Source organism: Crassostrea angulata, chromosome 3, assembly GCF_025612915.1.
Source record: "Crassostrea angulata isolate pt1a10 chromosome 3, ASM2561291v2, whole genome shotgun sequence".
Classification (NCBI taxonomy): domain Eukaryota; kingdom Metazoa; phylum Mollusca; class Bivalvia; order Ostreida; family Ostreidae; genus Magallana; species Magallana angulata.
The window spans coordinates 2,122,840-2,139,418 of record NC_069113.1 but is presented as its reverse complement, the minus strand read 5'-3'; the positions used below and the strand labels follow the sequence as shown (position 1 = coordinate 2,139,418).

At 31.4% G+C, this 16,579-nt stretch overlaps 1 protein-coding gene across 1 annotated transcript in view; it reads right to left on the bottom strand.

Annotated features, from left to right (window-relative positions):
- Window positions 1–16,579, bottom strand: part of LOC128178651 (uncharacterized) — a 58,383-nt gene that overhangs the window by 17,282 nt on the left and 24,522 nt on the right. Inside the window, 18 exon segments of the mRNA XM_052845915.1 lie at window positions 25–138; window positions 238–296; window positions 463–633; window positions 705–820; window positions 6,721–6,743; window positions 6,840–6,889; window positions 6,979–7,140; window positions 7,223–7,320; window positions 7,405–7,442; window positions 7,756–7,866; window positions 8,062–8,169; window positions 8,261–8,313; window positions 8,508–8,639; window positions 9,092–9,216; window positions 10,733–10,743; window positions 10,834–10,892; window positions 12,804–12,995; window positions 13,218–13,315. Coding sequence (XP_052701875.1) covers window positions 25–138; window positions 238–296; window positions 463–633; window positions 705–820; window positions 6,721–6,743; window positions 6,840–6,889; window positions 6,979–7,140; window positions 7,223–7,320; window positions 7,405–7,442; window positions 7,756–7,866; window positions 8,062–8,169; window positions 8,261–8,313; window positions 8,508–8,639; window positions 9,092–9,216; window positions 10,733–10,743; window positions 10,834–10,892; window positions 12,804–12,995; window positions 13,218–13,315 — 1,720 coding nt within the window.

Here is a 16,579-nt window from a genome sequence, read left to right as displayed (position 1 = left end):
TCAAAATATGTATAAAAAACTAACTTTTGGAGCAATCATTTCCAGAAAATCCAGATCGACACATACATCGAGGTATAGAGGAACTTCCGTCGCAGAATCCGCCATTGTAGCAGAACTGTCCAGAGCAGGGTCCCTTTACTGGTCACATGAGATACAATACCACTTAGTATAACTGATAATAAGGTTAGAGCTTTCAAGAAGACTTCTTTTCAGTAAAGAGAATAATAATGATGTAACCTGTTAATTTTGGAAGGACACGAACTGCATAACACCTTGTGTCTCTTAGGATTTGACTGCTTAAATAAATAAGACATACGAAAGGTTTAAAAAGTCTTAGTATAGCTATGTTTATATATGTATATAAAAAAGACAAGTAACTACCGGTAGTGTAGACTTTAGTAAGATCACCAATAAATCACTAAACTTTGATATAACATTTAACAAAAAAAATCCACAACTTACTAGCGATATGGTATATTAGATGTGTCAGAGGACAAAGAGAAACAAACATTAAGATCTGAGATGTTATGTATCAACATAAGGCTCTCATATACGCAGGGTTGATTGGTCGTATTCCAAAGCGGAAAGACATACACTCCATTGTCAAAGATTTTGTTTACCCCCAATAGTGGACTGTAAAGATCGCAAATCAAATATTGAATCAATAAAAAAATTGGTAGATCAAACACAATAATTAAACTCACCATTGTTTTACTCCGGCTTGACTTCTTGCCCATAAATTGACGTAACAAGGCTCATTTACAACACACTGTAACACTGTTGCATTTGGTGGCGTAGGGTCGACGAAATATGGATCTGACTATAAATATGTGAAAGTGAATTTATTTATACTTCGTCAAGTTTTGTTGACATGGAATATGATTATCTGAAATTCATTTCAAGAAATTGTATAATATTTTCCTATTTCAGTAGCTTAAGGGATTGCATTATTTGAAAATTAATTTCTAGTAGAATTATTTAGCAGATTTATATCTTAACCGTATCCCTCTCTCTCTCTCTCTCTCTCTCTCTCTCTCTCTCTCTCTCTCTCTCTCTCTCTCTCTCTAAAATCATGTATTGATTTGAAGTGTTAAAACATTGGCAGGGTCGATTTTAGTTATCTTATTATTTTGATATTGACTTAAAACCTTTTGGCATTATGTTAATTTTTTCTCATTAGTTGACAATATACCTCTGAAATTGGGTCTTCATAAACTTTAGAAACAACGTCTACCTTAACATCTTTTAAACCTCAAATTATTACATTTTCCTATCAATCTATGAGTCTTTAAGGTATTCAATGTAGAACGACCATATTTTGTACCTAATAAATGAATGGTCCGATATTCTTAATCATGATATCATTTTGAAGGTGTAATTAAATAAAAATACTCCACCAAAGGAATTTTCAAAATATTAATTATGGTCCAACTAATTTCACCTTGAATTTTGCATTAAAGTCTATGGGCAACGTATGTTTTAATAAGATATTATAAAAAGTAACTTAAAATTGTAAAACCCTTTTGGTTAATACATGCATAAACTTTCTCTTTATTAAAATGTGAAATAAAACGAATCATTTACTACGAAAGCTGAGAAGGATCATTCGAGATTCGAGATTCGAAATACGAGATTCGAAATACGAGATTCGAGATTCGAAATTCGAAATTCAATATCTAAATTAACCAATCAAATCATGGATCTAAAACCTGTATCCTAGCAACGTCAAACTGTTCTAAATAAAGATCATTCGTACATGCTCTTTCCTACAAATAAATGTCTTTATAGCTCTTAATAAATGCTTTGTTCACTTCTCCCTACCTAACTAAATAATTATGTTTATTTACTTTTACACAGAATATCTAAGTAGACTAGTAATAATGCAATGTGCTTCGTGGATCTAAGTGATTTTGATTGCCCTGGTGCATTTCCACCTGATGCGTTTGAACCCTGGGGTATTTCACCACCAGTGATAGTTTAAAACCCGGGTTTATTCACCCCTTTTGTGTAAAAATGCGGTTATGGTAGAGAACTTCATAAGCGTAGCTAATTTTTTCTGTAGGGGGTCCTAGGCCAATTTTAAAAATTTTTACTATGTAAATTTAATAAGCTCCAATTTTCCCGAGGAGGGGGTCCAGATCCCCTAACCCCTTCCTTTCTAGATCCCCGCATGAAGATTAGTACATGTATCTAAATAATCTAAATATAAATAACCTGTCCCGTTTCACTAATAAATATAAGCATTACTTATCGTTTTTATGTATGCATACAGTGATACACTAGTACTATGATTATAAACAAATCATTGAGATATTATCACATCATACGGAATTATCAATAAATACAATTTGTTTTCCTTTTCCTCAGTAAACAACTTATTATGAGTCTTACTATTGGAATTGTTTTCAATATAGAAGGATACCTACTCTCTACAATTAAAGATAGGGATGATAGGGTGCCAATTTGTTCACATTGTCGATTTCTTGTGCAGAGAACAGTAAAACTTTTTAAAAATTTGATTGTGCATGAAAATTTCAAAATTAATTGTTGTACATGTATTTTGTTATAATTCATTCATTGATATATCAATAAGAAAGATTAAAAGCATATGTTTCACAGCCAAGTTAGGTTTCTCTGTAGTTTCCTACCCCCCCCCCCGCACCAAAATTGACAATAATAACATATGAGTCATACAAATGTTTACTTTTTTTTGTAAGTAAATCTCTAAGGATGTAAATAAGCACTGCAAACAAAGATGTGTGTATTTAATATACTACTACATTACACTTAGCCAGATCAAATGTAATCAGGATGAAGCTACAAGGGGTGAGTGGTGCAAATTTACCAATTTGTCGCCATACACACAGAACACCAAATAAAGAAACTGTGAGTGGTGTGTGGAATGCATAAAAGATGGCGGCAAATTATCTCAAATAATTAGTGCAAAAACCAACAAATAGACTGTTATTTGTTACATATCCTGCAAAAAATTGATAAAAAATGTTATCGTCCCATAACATAGCCGATTAAGTTAATGTGTACATATGGTTAACGTAAATGTAATTCTAATATACAAGAAGGCGGACGTATCAGGCGGGGATCAAGAAAATTAAATTTCAAAAATGATCGGTTGAATTACATTAAATGCTTTGAAATTGTTTTAAACTATCGCACGGGTCAAAATGCATGATAGAAGCTATGTTCAGTGTAATTTGAAACTTTCATTTTATATCAATATGTAGTATTACATGTACCTATTATAACAAATGAGAGTATAGCACAACTGCCACAAGCAAAACATGTCCTTTACCGGCACCACCTCCCTCCCCATAAAAAAATGAAACAATTGTCGTTTTATTTGCTAAAATGTGTGTGGTTCAAGATTTTTCTAAAGGACATACCCGATTAGAATTGAAAAAGAGTCGTACGTTTAAAACTAATTTTGTCAAATTTTTTAGATTCATTTGGTTATATTTTGGTCCATTTGGGTAAATAGATGCACCAGCGCAGCTCTTATTTATATATAATCAGGCCATAAATTCAAAATATTTTCAAAAATTAATAGCTTTAAATCCAGTGGATGAAAAAAAGGAAAGCAAGTCGAACTCGATGAGTGCTAATACCTGTGTTGAATGAATGGTACAGTAGGATATGCGCAAAAAAGTCCCGTCTACTCTTTCCTACCCTATATTTATTGGAATATTAAATCCGATTATAAGAGTCAAATTAAAAATCAATTACGGATATGTACCTGTTTATCAAAAGTAAATCTACTCATAATTTATCTACAGTGCATCGTTATGGAGCTACACAAAAAGTTTTATATTAATTTGCCGAGCCAAATAAAAAAAACCTGGAAAACGAAGAGAAAACAAAGTGGGGACAGAATAATTGGCAAACTAATAAGGACTTTATAGCCCCCCCCCCCTCTTGAAATGTATATACTGAAAACAGATTATTGGAGTACAACATCCGCACACAATTTAAAGAAAATTTCATGTTTTTTTTATCATTTTCGCCAGCTAATGTAAGACATCACAAATACCCCAAACCCCCTCACGGAAAAGGAAATGCTAGGTGATGAGAGAGAGAGAGAGAGAGAGAGAGAGAGAGAGAGAGAGAGAGAGAGACGATTTAAATCACAGGTGCGTTAACACCGTTAAAATTAAAGCTTGCTTGTTGGTCTGCCCTATCCTAGCTACCTCCTCTCTTTTCTCCTCTTAGAGGCTTAATTATTGTCTATATATGCTTTTAACAAATCAAATCAAATTCTAATTCTAAATCAAAACTGAATTTGACACTACAAAACTCTCTCTGTGTCTGTCTGTCTGTCTCTCTCTCTCTGTCTGTCTCTCTCTCTCTCTGTCTGTCTGTCTCTCTGTCTGTCTGTCTGTCTCTCTCTCTCTCTCTCTCTCTCTCTCTCTCTCTCTCTCTCTCTCTCTCTCTCTCTCTCATATATCGACAATGGCATTGCCATACCCTACAATACACTATTCTTATCTGGATTTTTGTCTTTGAGGTTGTAAATCATTATATCTTCTATGGTTTAAAACTTTATCATAACCTATATTTTGACATGTCGATTATTTCATTGAGTTTCGTTTCATAGCTAAAACATTTAGATTAAACAGATCTTTCTTCGCGAGCCGATTTTTACACAGTTGGGGCGAATACACTTCGGGTTAAAATTGTTCGGGGGGAAATACATACAGGGCAAATAAAACCACTTAGATTCGCAAAGCCAACAGTGTTATTTCTAATTTAATTGTTTATACTGTGTGGGGCTAATTCATCAATGTTAATTTAACCATGTTATAACCACTATATAAGAGCTATAAAGACATTTATTTGTAGGAAAGAGCATGTACGAATGATCTTTATTTAGAACAGTTTGATGTTGCTAGGATACAGGTTTCAGATCCATGATTTGATTGGTTAATTTAGATATTGAATCTCGAATTTCGAATCTCGAATCTCGAATTTCGAATCTCGAATCTCGTATTTCGAATCTCGTATTTTGAATCTCGAATCTCGAATGATCCTTCTCGGCTTTCGTAATTTACCGCAGATATTTTGACAAAATTAAAATTTTCTTTTTTTCAACACGGGGAGATAACTCTTTAAAAAATTTTAAGGTGCAAAATGACCGGCTTCTTATATGTTGTCAGTCGTTCATTTCACTTTCATTTTTATCTAGCAATACATATTTAACTGGTTTAATATAAATCAAAATTGTTCACTATCCCTTCATTATACATTGAATACCTTAAGAACGGGTTTTACTCAGGATTTGAGCTCTCAAATTCGGATTGATATAAAGTTAAATGCCATGAGTTAAATTTGTTCTAAACACAGTTTTTGGATTTAATGAAATGAATTATTATTGACAAAACATTTGAAAGTTTCACAATATTATGGAATAAGGCTCAAACAGACTGTATTAAGACAGAAGAAATTCGGACTTAATTTTTCGATTTTGTTTTTATCTAGAATATAATTGGCAGTAGTAGAATATTAAAAGTTAAGATTTTTTTGTTAGTCAACATAATTTTGCACATTTACTGTTAGTTTTATCCTACCTTTTTCATTTAGAGAATCGTATGGAACACACTGCAAAAATTTTGAAAAATGCTTAAAAAAAATATGACACCATATCTCAAAAGTTTGACCATTGGCCTCGTATAATGGTAATGCCACCAAAATAAGATCACTATGATTAGTGTAATACATAAATGTTTTAGTATCATCATTATCTAAATTCTTTAATAAATTGAATAAAATATGTGTAGGGGTTTGAAAACTGATTAAGGAAATTTGGACTGAAATAGTTATAAAAATTATCAATGAAAACCCAATGCCTTGTATTTATCGTGACACTGCCATTAAGAAACCATATTTAATCCTTAAAAGAGTTTAGCAATTTGTATTATTTTCACAATTAAGAATAATTATTCAAAGTATAAGATTTTTAGGGATTTTTCTTAATTTTTTAAAACTATTCAATGGCCATTAACTTAAAAAGTAGGTCAATGATTTTTTTTTTAAGTGAAAATATAACACTTCAATGAATGGTCTAGAGCACAAAATAGATGGATTTTCATTATCATTAGTGAATTGTTTTCTATTCTGAGTTAACCTAAACCTTAAAATAAACTAAAATAAATATTTAAATAATTTATAAATGTATTTACTGGAATATGATATCACATTTTAACGTCTCCTGATGAAAGATATTACTTTGTGTCTTTTATTTTTAGGGGGGGGGGGGTAACAGAATTTTTAGTCATACTTTTTATAAACAGCAGCCTACAATTATTAGTCCCCTGCCGGTTTTCACTGGAGGGGACTATAGCTTTCCTCTGCGTCCGTCAGTCCGTCTGTCTGTCTATCTGTCCGTCCGTCCGTCCATCTGTCCGTCTGTCCGTCCGTCTGTCTGTCCCACTTCAGTTTTCCACACTTTTTTTCCTTATGCGTTTGAGGAATAATATAAAATTTGCTGAACAGCTTCAAAATGTCAAACTACAGATCAAGTTTACACTTTTGTAGCATTTGGTTGACATATTTTCTAGAAAATTAATTTTTTATATTCCAATATTTTAATGTTCGGGTTCGATATTCTGCAGAACAGTGCATTGTTTTCACAATTTCCACAAACCGGTAGGGGACGTATATTGCCTATGCAATACTCTCAGAATGCTTGTTTTAAATGATATACTTTACTTGTACTGTTTCCAAAACATTCCCTGTAACAAAAGTAACAAACGAATTAGACGAGAACCCGCAGATGGAGATGTTGATCAAATTTCACAGTCCAACATAAACAGGAGTATGATGTGTACCTGGTACGACATTGATCTGGAAGCAAATCTCATCCTCGATTTTAGCAGTTCTGATAATAGCAAAAAAAATGTATATCAATCATATTTCACATACTGACCTATAACATGAAAAATTAATTCGTGAAATAACGTAAATTACTTCGGATTAGCAATAGAATCCAGACATATTCTTTGAAGCCCTATTTGGTGACCAACGACCGTCACGGTTCCACGAACAATCCCACTGGTGTTTACTGATGGTTCAAGTTGGAGTGACTGAACATCTAACGTTTCGTTCGAGAACCCTACCACAATTGTAGGCCTAAAAGAAAATTGACTGATAATAATAATTTCTGAAAGATTATCAAATCTTCTTTTTTTATAATTCAAGAACTTGTACGTACGCTGAATGAACATTTCTTATGATGCTGATAGGCATTACACAAGGTGTATTGATGTAACATGGAATGCTCTCGAAGAGACTCAGATGTGTGAATTGTCCCTGGAATAAGGCATTGTACATTTTAAAACACACAGAATATGATGTTTTGAGAAACTAAATTGGCTTTTTAACGAAATATCTTACCCCGTTCTCGACCATATCTGTTAGATTTTGATTGATTTCTGTAAATATAATTATCTGGATGTAATATTTGAAAATATTATGTTATCCGTATATATAAAATCATTGACCAATTAAGACTACAGACTGCAAGATCTTAGTAAACATCAATTAAACTTTTTAATACAAAACTAAAAACCGAATTTCACACAATTTTATATTCTTACCATATCTTTGAAAAAAGTAAATCTAAAGATTTTAGGGGATACGAAAGTCATTTTTGATTCATAGAAGCAAGAATCTACCAAACTCAAATTTTTCTGCTTTCTTAACTTAATTTGTTGATATAAGAAGATCCTTACAACAAAAACTTACCAAAGGCACATGTTGGACCCTCAAATCCCCCACGACAAAAACAACTAGGCTTGCCATTATTTGAGACACACAGGGCGTTGTTATGACAAAAAAATTTACTCTCACAAATTCCTTTAAAAATAAATATCTTACGTCGATGAAACCAATAAAACCAGACTAAATTAACAAATTTACGTGAATAAAAATTTACTTTAAAAATATTTTTTTTACTTTTTTTACTTTTTTTTATTCTTGTTTTTTTATTTTTATTTTTTTTTTGGCTGAAGCAGAAAACATGTTACACCAAGACAAACAAAACATGGGTACCTTTTTCACACCGCGCTCCCCAGAATCCTTCCTGACAATGACACCGAACATTTCCGGATGCATCTGTCTGGCAGTATCCTTTATTCAAGCAATGATCTTTCTCACATTCTTAATTCAAAGCAAGAAAAAACCCATTAATTAAAGTAATTAATTAGAAAATTGACAAAGAGGTTCTGAATCGATGCATTTATCCACTTACGATCAAGAATATCGTTGGTGTATATTTGGTAACATCAAGATTCTCCGTGTGAACTGTTAAGATAAAATCAATTCATTAATGCATTTATTGCCACTAAATTTTCATGAACAATTGTTAAATTAATTCATTAATGCTTTATTGCCACTAAATCTTCACATACAATTGTTAAATCAATTAATCAATGCATTTATTGCCACTAAATTTTTATGAACAATTGTTTTTAATCAATCCGATCAAGTATGATTACCAAATCATGAAGCATATTGTATTTGTTCCGACTGAAGATGTGTTTATATGAACAATTTCATATCTACATAGTCCCGAAAAGAATACTGGGCTGAAAACAGCAGTCCATCCGTCACTTGTGATCAAATCTGAACTAAAAACAAAAAGGTAATAAAAATTTTAGTTTTTTAAAACGAATCTGTAATTTCAAATCTTTTGACGAGTTAAGGGCGAATTTATCAAAATTTTCCATTAAAAATGTGATAATATATGTAATTGTAAAATTCATTCATTCGATTTTTATAATCAACTATCGAATAAAATGCCTCTTTTAATAATATTAGGATTCAAAGTTTTCAGTTGGAAAACAACTTTAAACGGATGTCAATAACGACGAAAACGAAAATTATTTTTGGTAAAACGTGCGACCGAATATTTCATATACCAGCGTATTGTTTGACTCATGAACGCCTCTTAATCACCTAAAAGACAGTTTAACAGTTAAAAGAAGCTTCAAAAGACAACCAATTATTCTAATTATGACATCTATATAAATGAAAAAATATAGTATCCTTGCTTCCTCCACGGTAAACATTCTAAAATTACCAGTTTCCATTCGTTGTTGCAGCATACATATAAAAATGGCAAGAATGCCCTCTTTTGCAACCAATAACTGACTCTCTCGGAATTGTTGGTATTGCAAAAGAACAGTTAGAATATAGCTGTGACATCTGTATTGATAAAAATAATAATATTAAATAATAAAAGCATGAAGATATTACAAGAACTGGAATAATTAAGGTACTTATTTTTATTTCATAACATGCAAACTAAAAAAAACCCAGAATTATGACAATCCTTCAATACAGGTATCTTAAAACCAAAATTTTTATAATTTACAATTTCAAATTATATATAACTATTTTTGTTGAAAATGTTGAAAAAACATTTCCAAAGAATAATTATGAATCGCATGCCATGTTATAAGACATTTTTCAAGCTAGTTGTCAATAAATTATGGCATTTCTTGCTAATTATTGTAAGCTTATTCCATGCGGACGTTGACTACATAGCCTCTTATTTAAATACTTTGGAAAAAAATAACACGCTGCTATAAAATTAAAACTTAAAAAATATACCATTATATAAAAATTATGATCACCATCTACTCCAGTGCATGATTTGCATGTGTTTGATAAATAAACAATACCACACAAGGACACGCTTTTCAATGATCAAAGATTTTTGAGTAATGTACAGTACCGATCAGACCCAACCTAACACCAGAGTAAACCCCAACTAAACCCCAACTTTACTTTCTCGGTTTACTTTGGGTTTACTCCGGGTTTAATTTTTGAAAATGTGGGTCCACTCGGGGTTTACTTTTGGTTTATCCGGGGTTTACCTTGGGTTTACTCGAGAACTGCTTTTGTAGTCAACTGTACACTCTGAAGAGTGAAGCAAACCTGTATTTTATCTTGCAATCTTACTGCCTGTAATTCCTGCCCCTTGTATATTCCGAATACACATGTATCGTCTGCTTTCAGGGGTATACTTCTGATCGGGGTCTACTGTCTGCGTCCACTCTTAGTTTACTTTGGGTTTACTTTGGATTTACTCTGGGTCCAATCTAGTAAACCCAGAGTAAACCCAGAAAGTAAACCCAGGGTTTAGTTGGGGTTTACTTTTTGTTAGGTTGGGTCTGATCTGTACTGTATGTCTGGATATCAGTCTGTTTTGTTTAATTTTTTGATATCCCTTACCAGTGCAGTGGTTGTAATATTTTTCTCAAAACTTCTAATATCTGAATGCACTGAGGCATGAAATGTGCCCTTGTCGTTCTATATGAGGTAAGCGAAAAGATAAAATTCAAAAACTACTATCACTATAGTCGGATGAAAAGAGAAATAATGCGTATTATTGAATTAATTTATGGCAAAAATAAAAGAAAACACTGTTGAGTTAAATTCAAAAGTTTATAAATAGGTTTCTGGGTAATAGTAAAATAGTCAAGGTAGTGTTTCTTGCATTTGTATTTAAGATTTTAAGAAAATTACATTTGAATCTTTAAATTCCGTTTAAAAATTACGGTTAGTTAATAATCTTGTATGAAGTTTCATTGTCTTATAAAAAATAAAATCCTTCTAGAATGGGCTACAGGTTTGCTAAATTATAAATTTGAGGTACAGCGATCAGGGATTATAAATCCAAAAATATAATTCGAGATATAAAACATGCAGTACTTACATGATTTGTCCCTAAAAAGCAAATCAGCAGAAAAAAGTAATAATGCTTAAATTTATACTGACAGGATAAATACAATTTCGAAAAGTATTTGCTTTCCTTACTTGATGGAACTCCTCTATCCACGATGTGAAAACATTGTCTATCGGTTATGTCTTGAGGTCTATAATAAACATTTTGACGGCTGTTAAACAAAAAATTACCGTACTAAATATCATCCCAGATAAGTAAAATCATGAATCATCTTGCGTGCGTTTTCAAAATATTTGTTGTAAATGTATTGTGCGTATAATACAATTTACTACATTTATTGTCGATAATAAAGATTATTACGACCTTTACTGTCCCTTTATACTTACCGTGTACCTTTGCAATAATTAAAATTCATAACTTCATAAATCATACATAAACTACAAATGCCCATAGACCCTGACAGTCATTTGAGTACCATATATCTTAGATGGATCTGTCAGGGAGTGTCTTGTTTGCATTTTAAGCTTCATTTTAAAGTTTAAACCGTAATCTGTGACCCCTGTGACTCTTACCCCTGCTTTATTATTTGATGTTTGAAAAACATTGATTCATGAAATCGAGGAGTAAAAGTCGTAGAAATACTTCAATACCTCAGGTGACTTAATGAAAAATATATGTTTACTTTTTGGCCATATTTGTCACCCTAAAAATACCCTGAAATTCCTGCCCCATGGTCGGTGAATTTTATAATTAAACAAGGGAGAATTATGGACTTGGTAACAAATACATTTCATCACTAACGACTGTAAAATTACCTAAGAATATATATTTTGTAATTTAGAATTTTATATATACTTAAACAAAAAAGAAAGAGTTATGAAATTCCTCATTTATATTTTCTATTTCGAAGAATATATATAATCAAATAAATCTCTAAATAGAGTTAATTCTGTAAAGTAATACACATTCGAAAAAAGACTTATGGTAATTGTTCACTTGGAAAGAAAAAAAAGATTAGCAGCTATGGACACAATCCCTATTAGAGGTAATGTCCAATCATTCACATTCAATCATTGCATAATTTGTTTACTTAAAACGCGGCAATTTGTTCAACAAAAATTAACGTTGGGTGGTCCCCTTTCTCAAATAAGAGCCAATTGTCGAGTGGGGGAAATTTCGAATGAGTCAATGGAAGGTCTTTCTGAGACTACGATCTCATTTATATAACATAGAAACTTCAAAATTGTTTGTTTTGGATGGAACACGTTGCTGAACTTTTCTCTGTAGAACATCCCAGACATGCTTTATAATATTAAGGTCTAGGGAATTCGAAGTCCGTTCAGTTTTCTTGACAGTCTCCGCATCACAGTTCTGATTCATGATGTTTTCTCTATGTGGCCTGACGAAATCATTCATTAGAACGAATTTGAACCAATGATGTTGGCAAATGGTCTTGCGATTGCGTGAAGAATCTCTTCTTAACATTTGATACTTGTCAGTGACCCTAAAAATTGAACTGCCACATCATAAACGAATTTTCACTTCAACGATAATCACATAGGGTCACTGAAAAGCTCATTTTCCTCTGTCTTCACACTTGGTGCCTTCCATCACTTAAATATACATGAACACAGAATTGGTTTCGCTTGTGCAGAATAAAGATCTAAACTGAGAGATTTGTAAAATTGCAAACTTCTACCTCTTATTCTGTGGTCTGCAGTAAATTGGGTGTATCACTAGCCGTCTTGCATTCAAGTTAGCTTCATTAAGTATATATTTTTATATTATTGCAAGTTTGATTAGAAAATTTTACTTCAAGCGCGTTGCCAACGTTATTTTTATGGCAACAGCCAGGTTAAACTGGTTTCACATTGCTTGAGGTACATGTATTTAGCTTTTAGCATACGTGTGGCACTAAAGAGAAAAAAAAAAGGTTTTTAGAAGAAGTTAAACGTTAAATTGTTAACGGACGACGAAGGACGATGGACGAAGACTAATAATAATAGGTCATCCGAGTGACCCACAAACTAAAACATGCTTTGTTCTCAAAACTATTGAAGAACTTACACATGTACATGTGTACGATAAAATGAATACTTACGTCGTATTTCTGGCAACGTTTAGACAAAGATCATATTCTTGATTTTTTGGATTGTTGACTTCGTTTTTTGAAATCACAATTGTTGATTGGTAAATACGATTAGTATTGTTTTCTGATGTCAAAACAGTAATGCCACGATAAAGTGATTTGTAAATGCTCATTTTGCTAAAAAAAGACACCTTTGGAGTAGATCTGTAATTGTCAAAAACATAGTTATATATAAAATACTGATCCCCGTAAACCAACAGTTTTTATTGTCGTATAGAAAAAAGAACTATGTTGTGAAGAAATAAAATTCGATAGAAAAAATTATTTTTACTTATTTTTACTTTAGAAAGTAATTTATTCTAATCAAAAAATGATAAACAAATAACATTGCTTTTAATGATATTCCCTTCAAAATATGAAACTTACTCTGAAAAAACATAAACCGGGAATTCACAGGTTCTCTCATAGAAATCACATATTATAACAGACCCTACGGATAATGTCGGTGCTGCAAAATACGGAATCTACAAAAGGAATAAAGTAATTAATTGTCATTTGCCATAAATGTGCATGTGTTGTTTTTAATTTTTTTTTCATAATCGATCCTTAATAAGATTTTACCTTCTTGGTTAAAATACTTTTATAATACAATAAACGTTTTGTAATATAAACGTTTTGAAATACATTTGATTTTGCTGCAATTCAATCTTAATGTGGGTTTTGTCACTGTAAAAACATATCGCTTTATGTTAAAACTTTACATTTCTAAATATAATGTATTCACATAGTACAATCTAATTGAAAAAGCCGTTTTAAAACTAAATTATTTCATGAGCAGATTTTACAGGATAGTAAAACAATCCAGGTTTAAAACATTTTGTTATTATATTTGGCAAGGTTGTCGCACAAACTTGATAGTAAGTCATTCTTATATTGAAATTGTGCATACACAACATTAAGCATACAACATATATGAAAAATAACAATCTGCAACCGGCCCCTTGACTAATGGGTTACATTTTTGAAATTGTTTGCATGGTTTTGATTACTTTATACCTTTAATAATGGACAACGATAGATGACAACTTTTAAATTAAAACTGGTGTACTTTAAGAAACTTTGGTATGCAGAGATAATAAATCTAACAGTTTGTAAAGAGGAAATCATTAATCGTCATTCAATAATTAAGTAAATATTGACCATTATCAAATTGTTGGGTATTAAACATAAAGAAACATTTCTGTGCTCTGTAAAAAAGGGTTTCATCTTGAACGGCCCTATATTTGTTCCCTACAGAATTTCAATACGATTCTTCTTCTTAACTTGGCAAATGTCGATATCTCATGAAAACGTTGATTATCTATATATGACATATAGTTTAAGCGTGTAATTATGTTAAGCTTAATATAAGTTCCTGATATTATTCTCTTTGACGACTACATATAAAGAAAGACTTAGATATTTAGCTTTTTAATAAACAGATTGTAAAGGAATTATGTTCTGTTGTACAATATCATTATAATATTGTGTTATTATGGATCCTCTGATAAAAGAAGTGATTAACTTACATAAATATTGATACTCTTTTGAGATAACCCCTTGTCTTAAACTTGAAAGTTTGTTTTTCAAATGGTTTGTAGGCATTCATTAAAATTGTTATGTTACGTCATTTGCCTTATTGCTACTTTTATAAAAGGTACATGTTCCATTCATCTATACTTTAGTCACATCATCATTATTGAATTCATAAACAAACATACCAACTCTTTAAATAAAACCCCCTCTTTTAGACAAACCCCAAATAATCCCCGTCCTAACCTTATCAACGAAATTGGCTTTGTCTAAAGATAATGATATACATTACATGGTAGCAATTGAAAGAAATCTATACAAGAGTCCCCTAGGCCACATCGCTCATCAGAGCAACAGTGATTCATTACTTGAGTGGTTACCTGAGTGATGACCATTTACCTGCAAGATTTTTTATTGAAGTATTGATTTCTATGAAAACCAAAAAAATCTAACTAAAAATTAGGGTTATTTTCATTCTCTGGGCATTTATAAGATTAAGTAAAAATATATATAAAGCTAATTGATTATTTTTTGGGTCTATGAATATGCAATGCCAATGAGATGTATCTCATTTAACAGCTTTTATCTCATATTTAAAAGTTAACAAAAAAGGACATAGGATCGCCAGATAGTCTGAAAGCCAGTACGCAGTGTTTAACTCTGAGGCAAAAGTTGCTAAGACCACAGTCAATAATTTAAATGGTCTTACCCATTTATAAAAGATTGTTGTTAAAGAACTATTCGATGTATTGACAGGCATACCACTCTTTTGTACTAAAGCCCACCATTATTTTCATTTTCATTCAAAAACAATAAATGACTTCAAACCAAGTTAATTGTCTTCAATATTTTCTTTTAAAAAAGGATAATGTAGATGTATTTTCATAATTATAATGTGGCAGAACTGTGGAAACTGTTTAAAATAAGTCTTTTTATATATATTCGTTTGCAAACTATCAAATTGTGGATATTTCATATAATTTATCAAATAAGAATAGGTTCAAGAAAGTAGGTATAACACATCATACTTTTTCTGTACAAGTATTTATTGTTGAGTAAAATGTTTCTTATGATCAACAAAATTTCAGCACTCGTCATAAAGTAATAAGCAAGATACAGAGTTCTCTATTCTAATAGGTTTGAGTCATGTTTTTGTTCACATGGGTTTATTACAATTAACTTATGATTTGTAAACTTGATATTTCCTATTCAAATTTAAAATGTTCAGTTCTGCTTACAAACATAGAATTGTGAATAAAGCTCTGTATCTTGCTTATAATTTGAAGCTTGACACTCAAATATGTTTAGTAAATAGAAAATTGTAAAAAAAAAAAAAAACAGAAGAAAAACGCAATAGAACAAATAAACAACACAATTCATTAAAACAAAAAACACTTATATATACCTATACATTTTTCATCAGCGAAAATAATCTCATTAGACTGCATAGGCTCGAGAAAATGCTAATCATCTTAATAAAACATATTGCATTATTCAACCAATGCATAGAGATCATACCGAATTACGAATTGAATGAATTGTCTCTTAGTATGTTGTTAAAGCATTCAGTTGCCCGATTTACCGAAGGTTATGTTTGATTCAATTCGATACGTAAAAATTATAAATGCAGGCAATCCTTAACAAATAATTAAAAAAAGATAAGAAAATCAAATCAAACTAAAACCACCGTCACAAGTGAAAAAGACAAGGCATTGAAATATCTAACTTGAATTTGCTTCACAAAATCGGCACAAATATATCTTGCATGTTACTTTTCAAGATTTTCTTCGCACGTGAGCTGTTGCACAACAAACAAATTGACCTTAGTCAGATTGACCCTTTAACATGCATCCATGCTTCAAACAAAGAGCCTCGGTTTCGTGATATGATAAACTGATTGAATCCCTTCCCTGCTTAATTATTATTTTCGAATTTAGCTCAAATTAAGAACAGAATTAGCACTTAAATTTTGGAATTTATATTCTCCTCTTTGTAGTTCTTGAGAAAAAAACATGTATTTAAAAAATGCACCTCTTTTTTTTTTTTTTTACAGTTTCGAGGTTTTTTTTTTAAAATAAAAACTGGCCTGTTATATCTGCAATTTATATTTTGTGCAAAATTTGGGTGAAATTGGCCAAGTGGTTTAGGAAAAGGAAGTTGGAAATGGGAACATTTTACAGACAACCAGATAGACGGACGAACAAACAGACAGACGG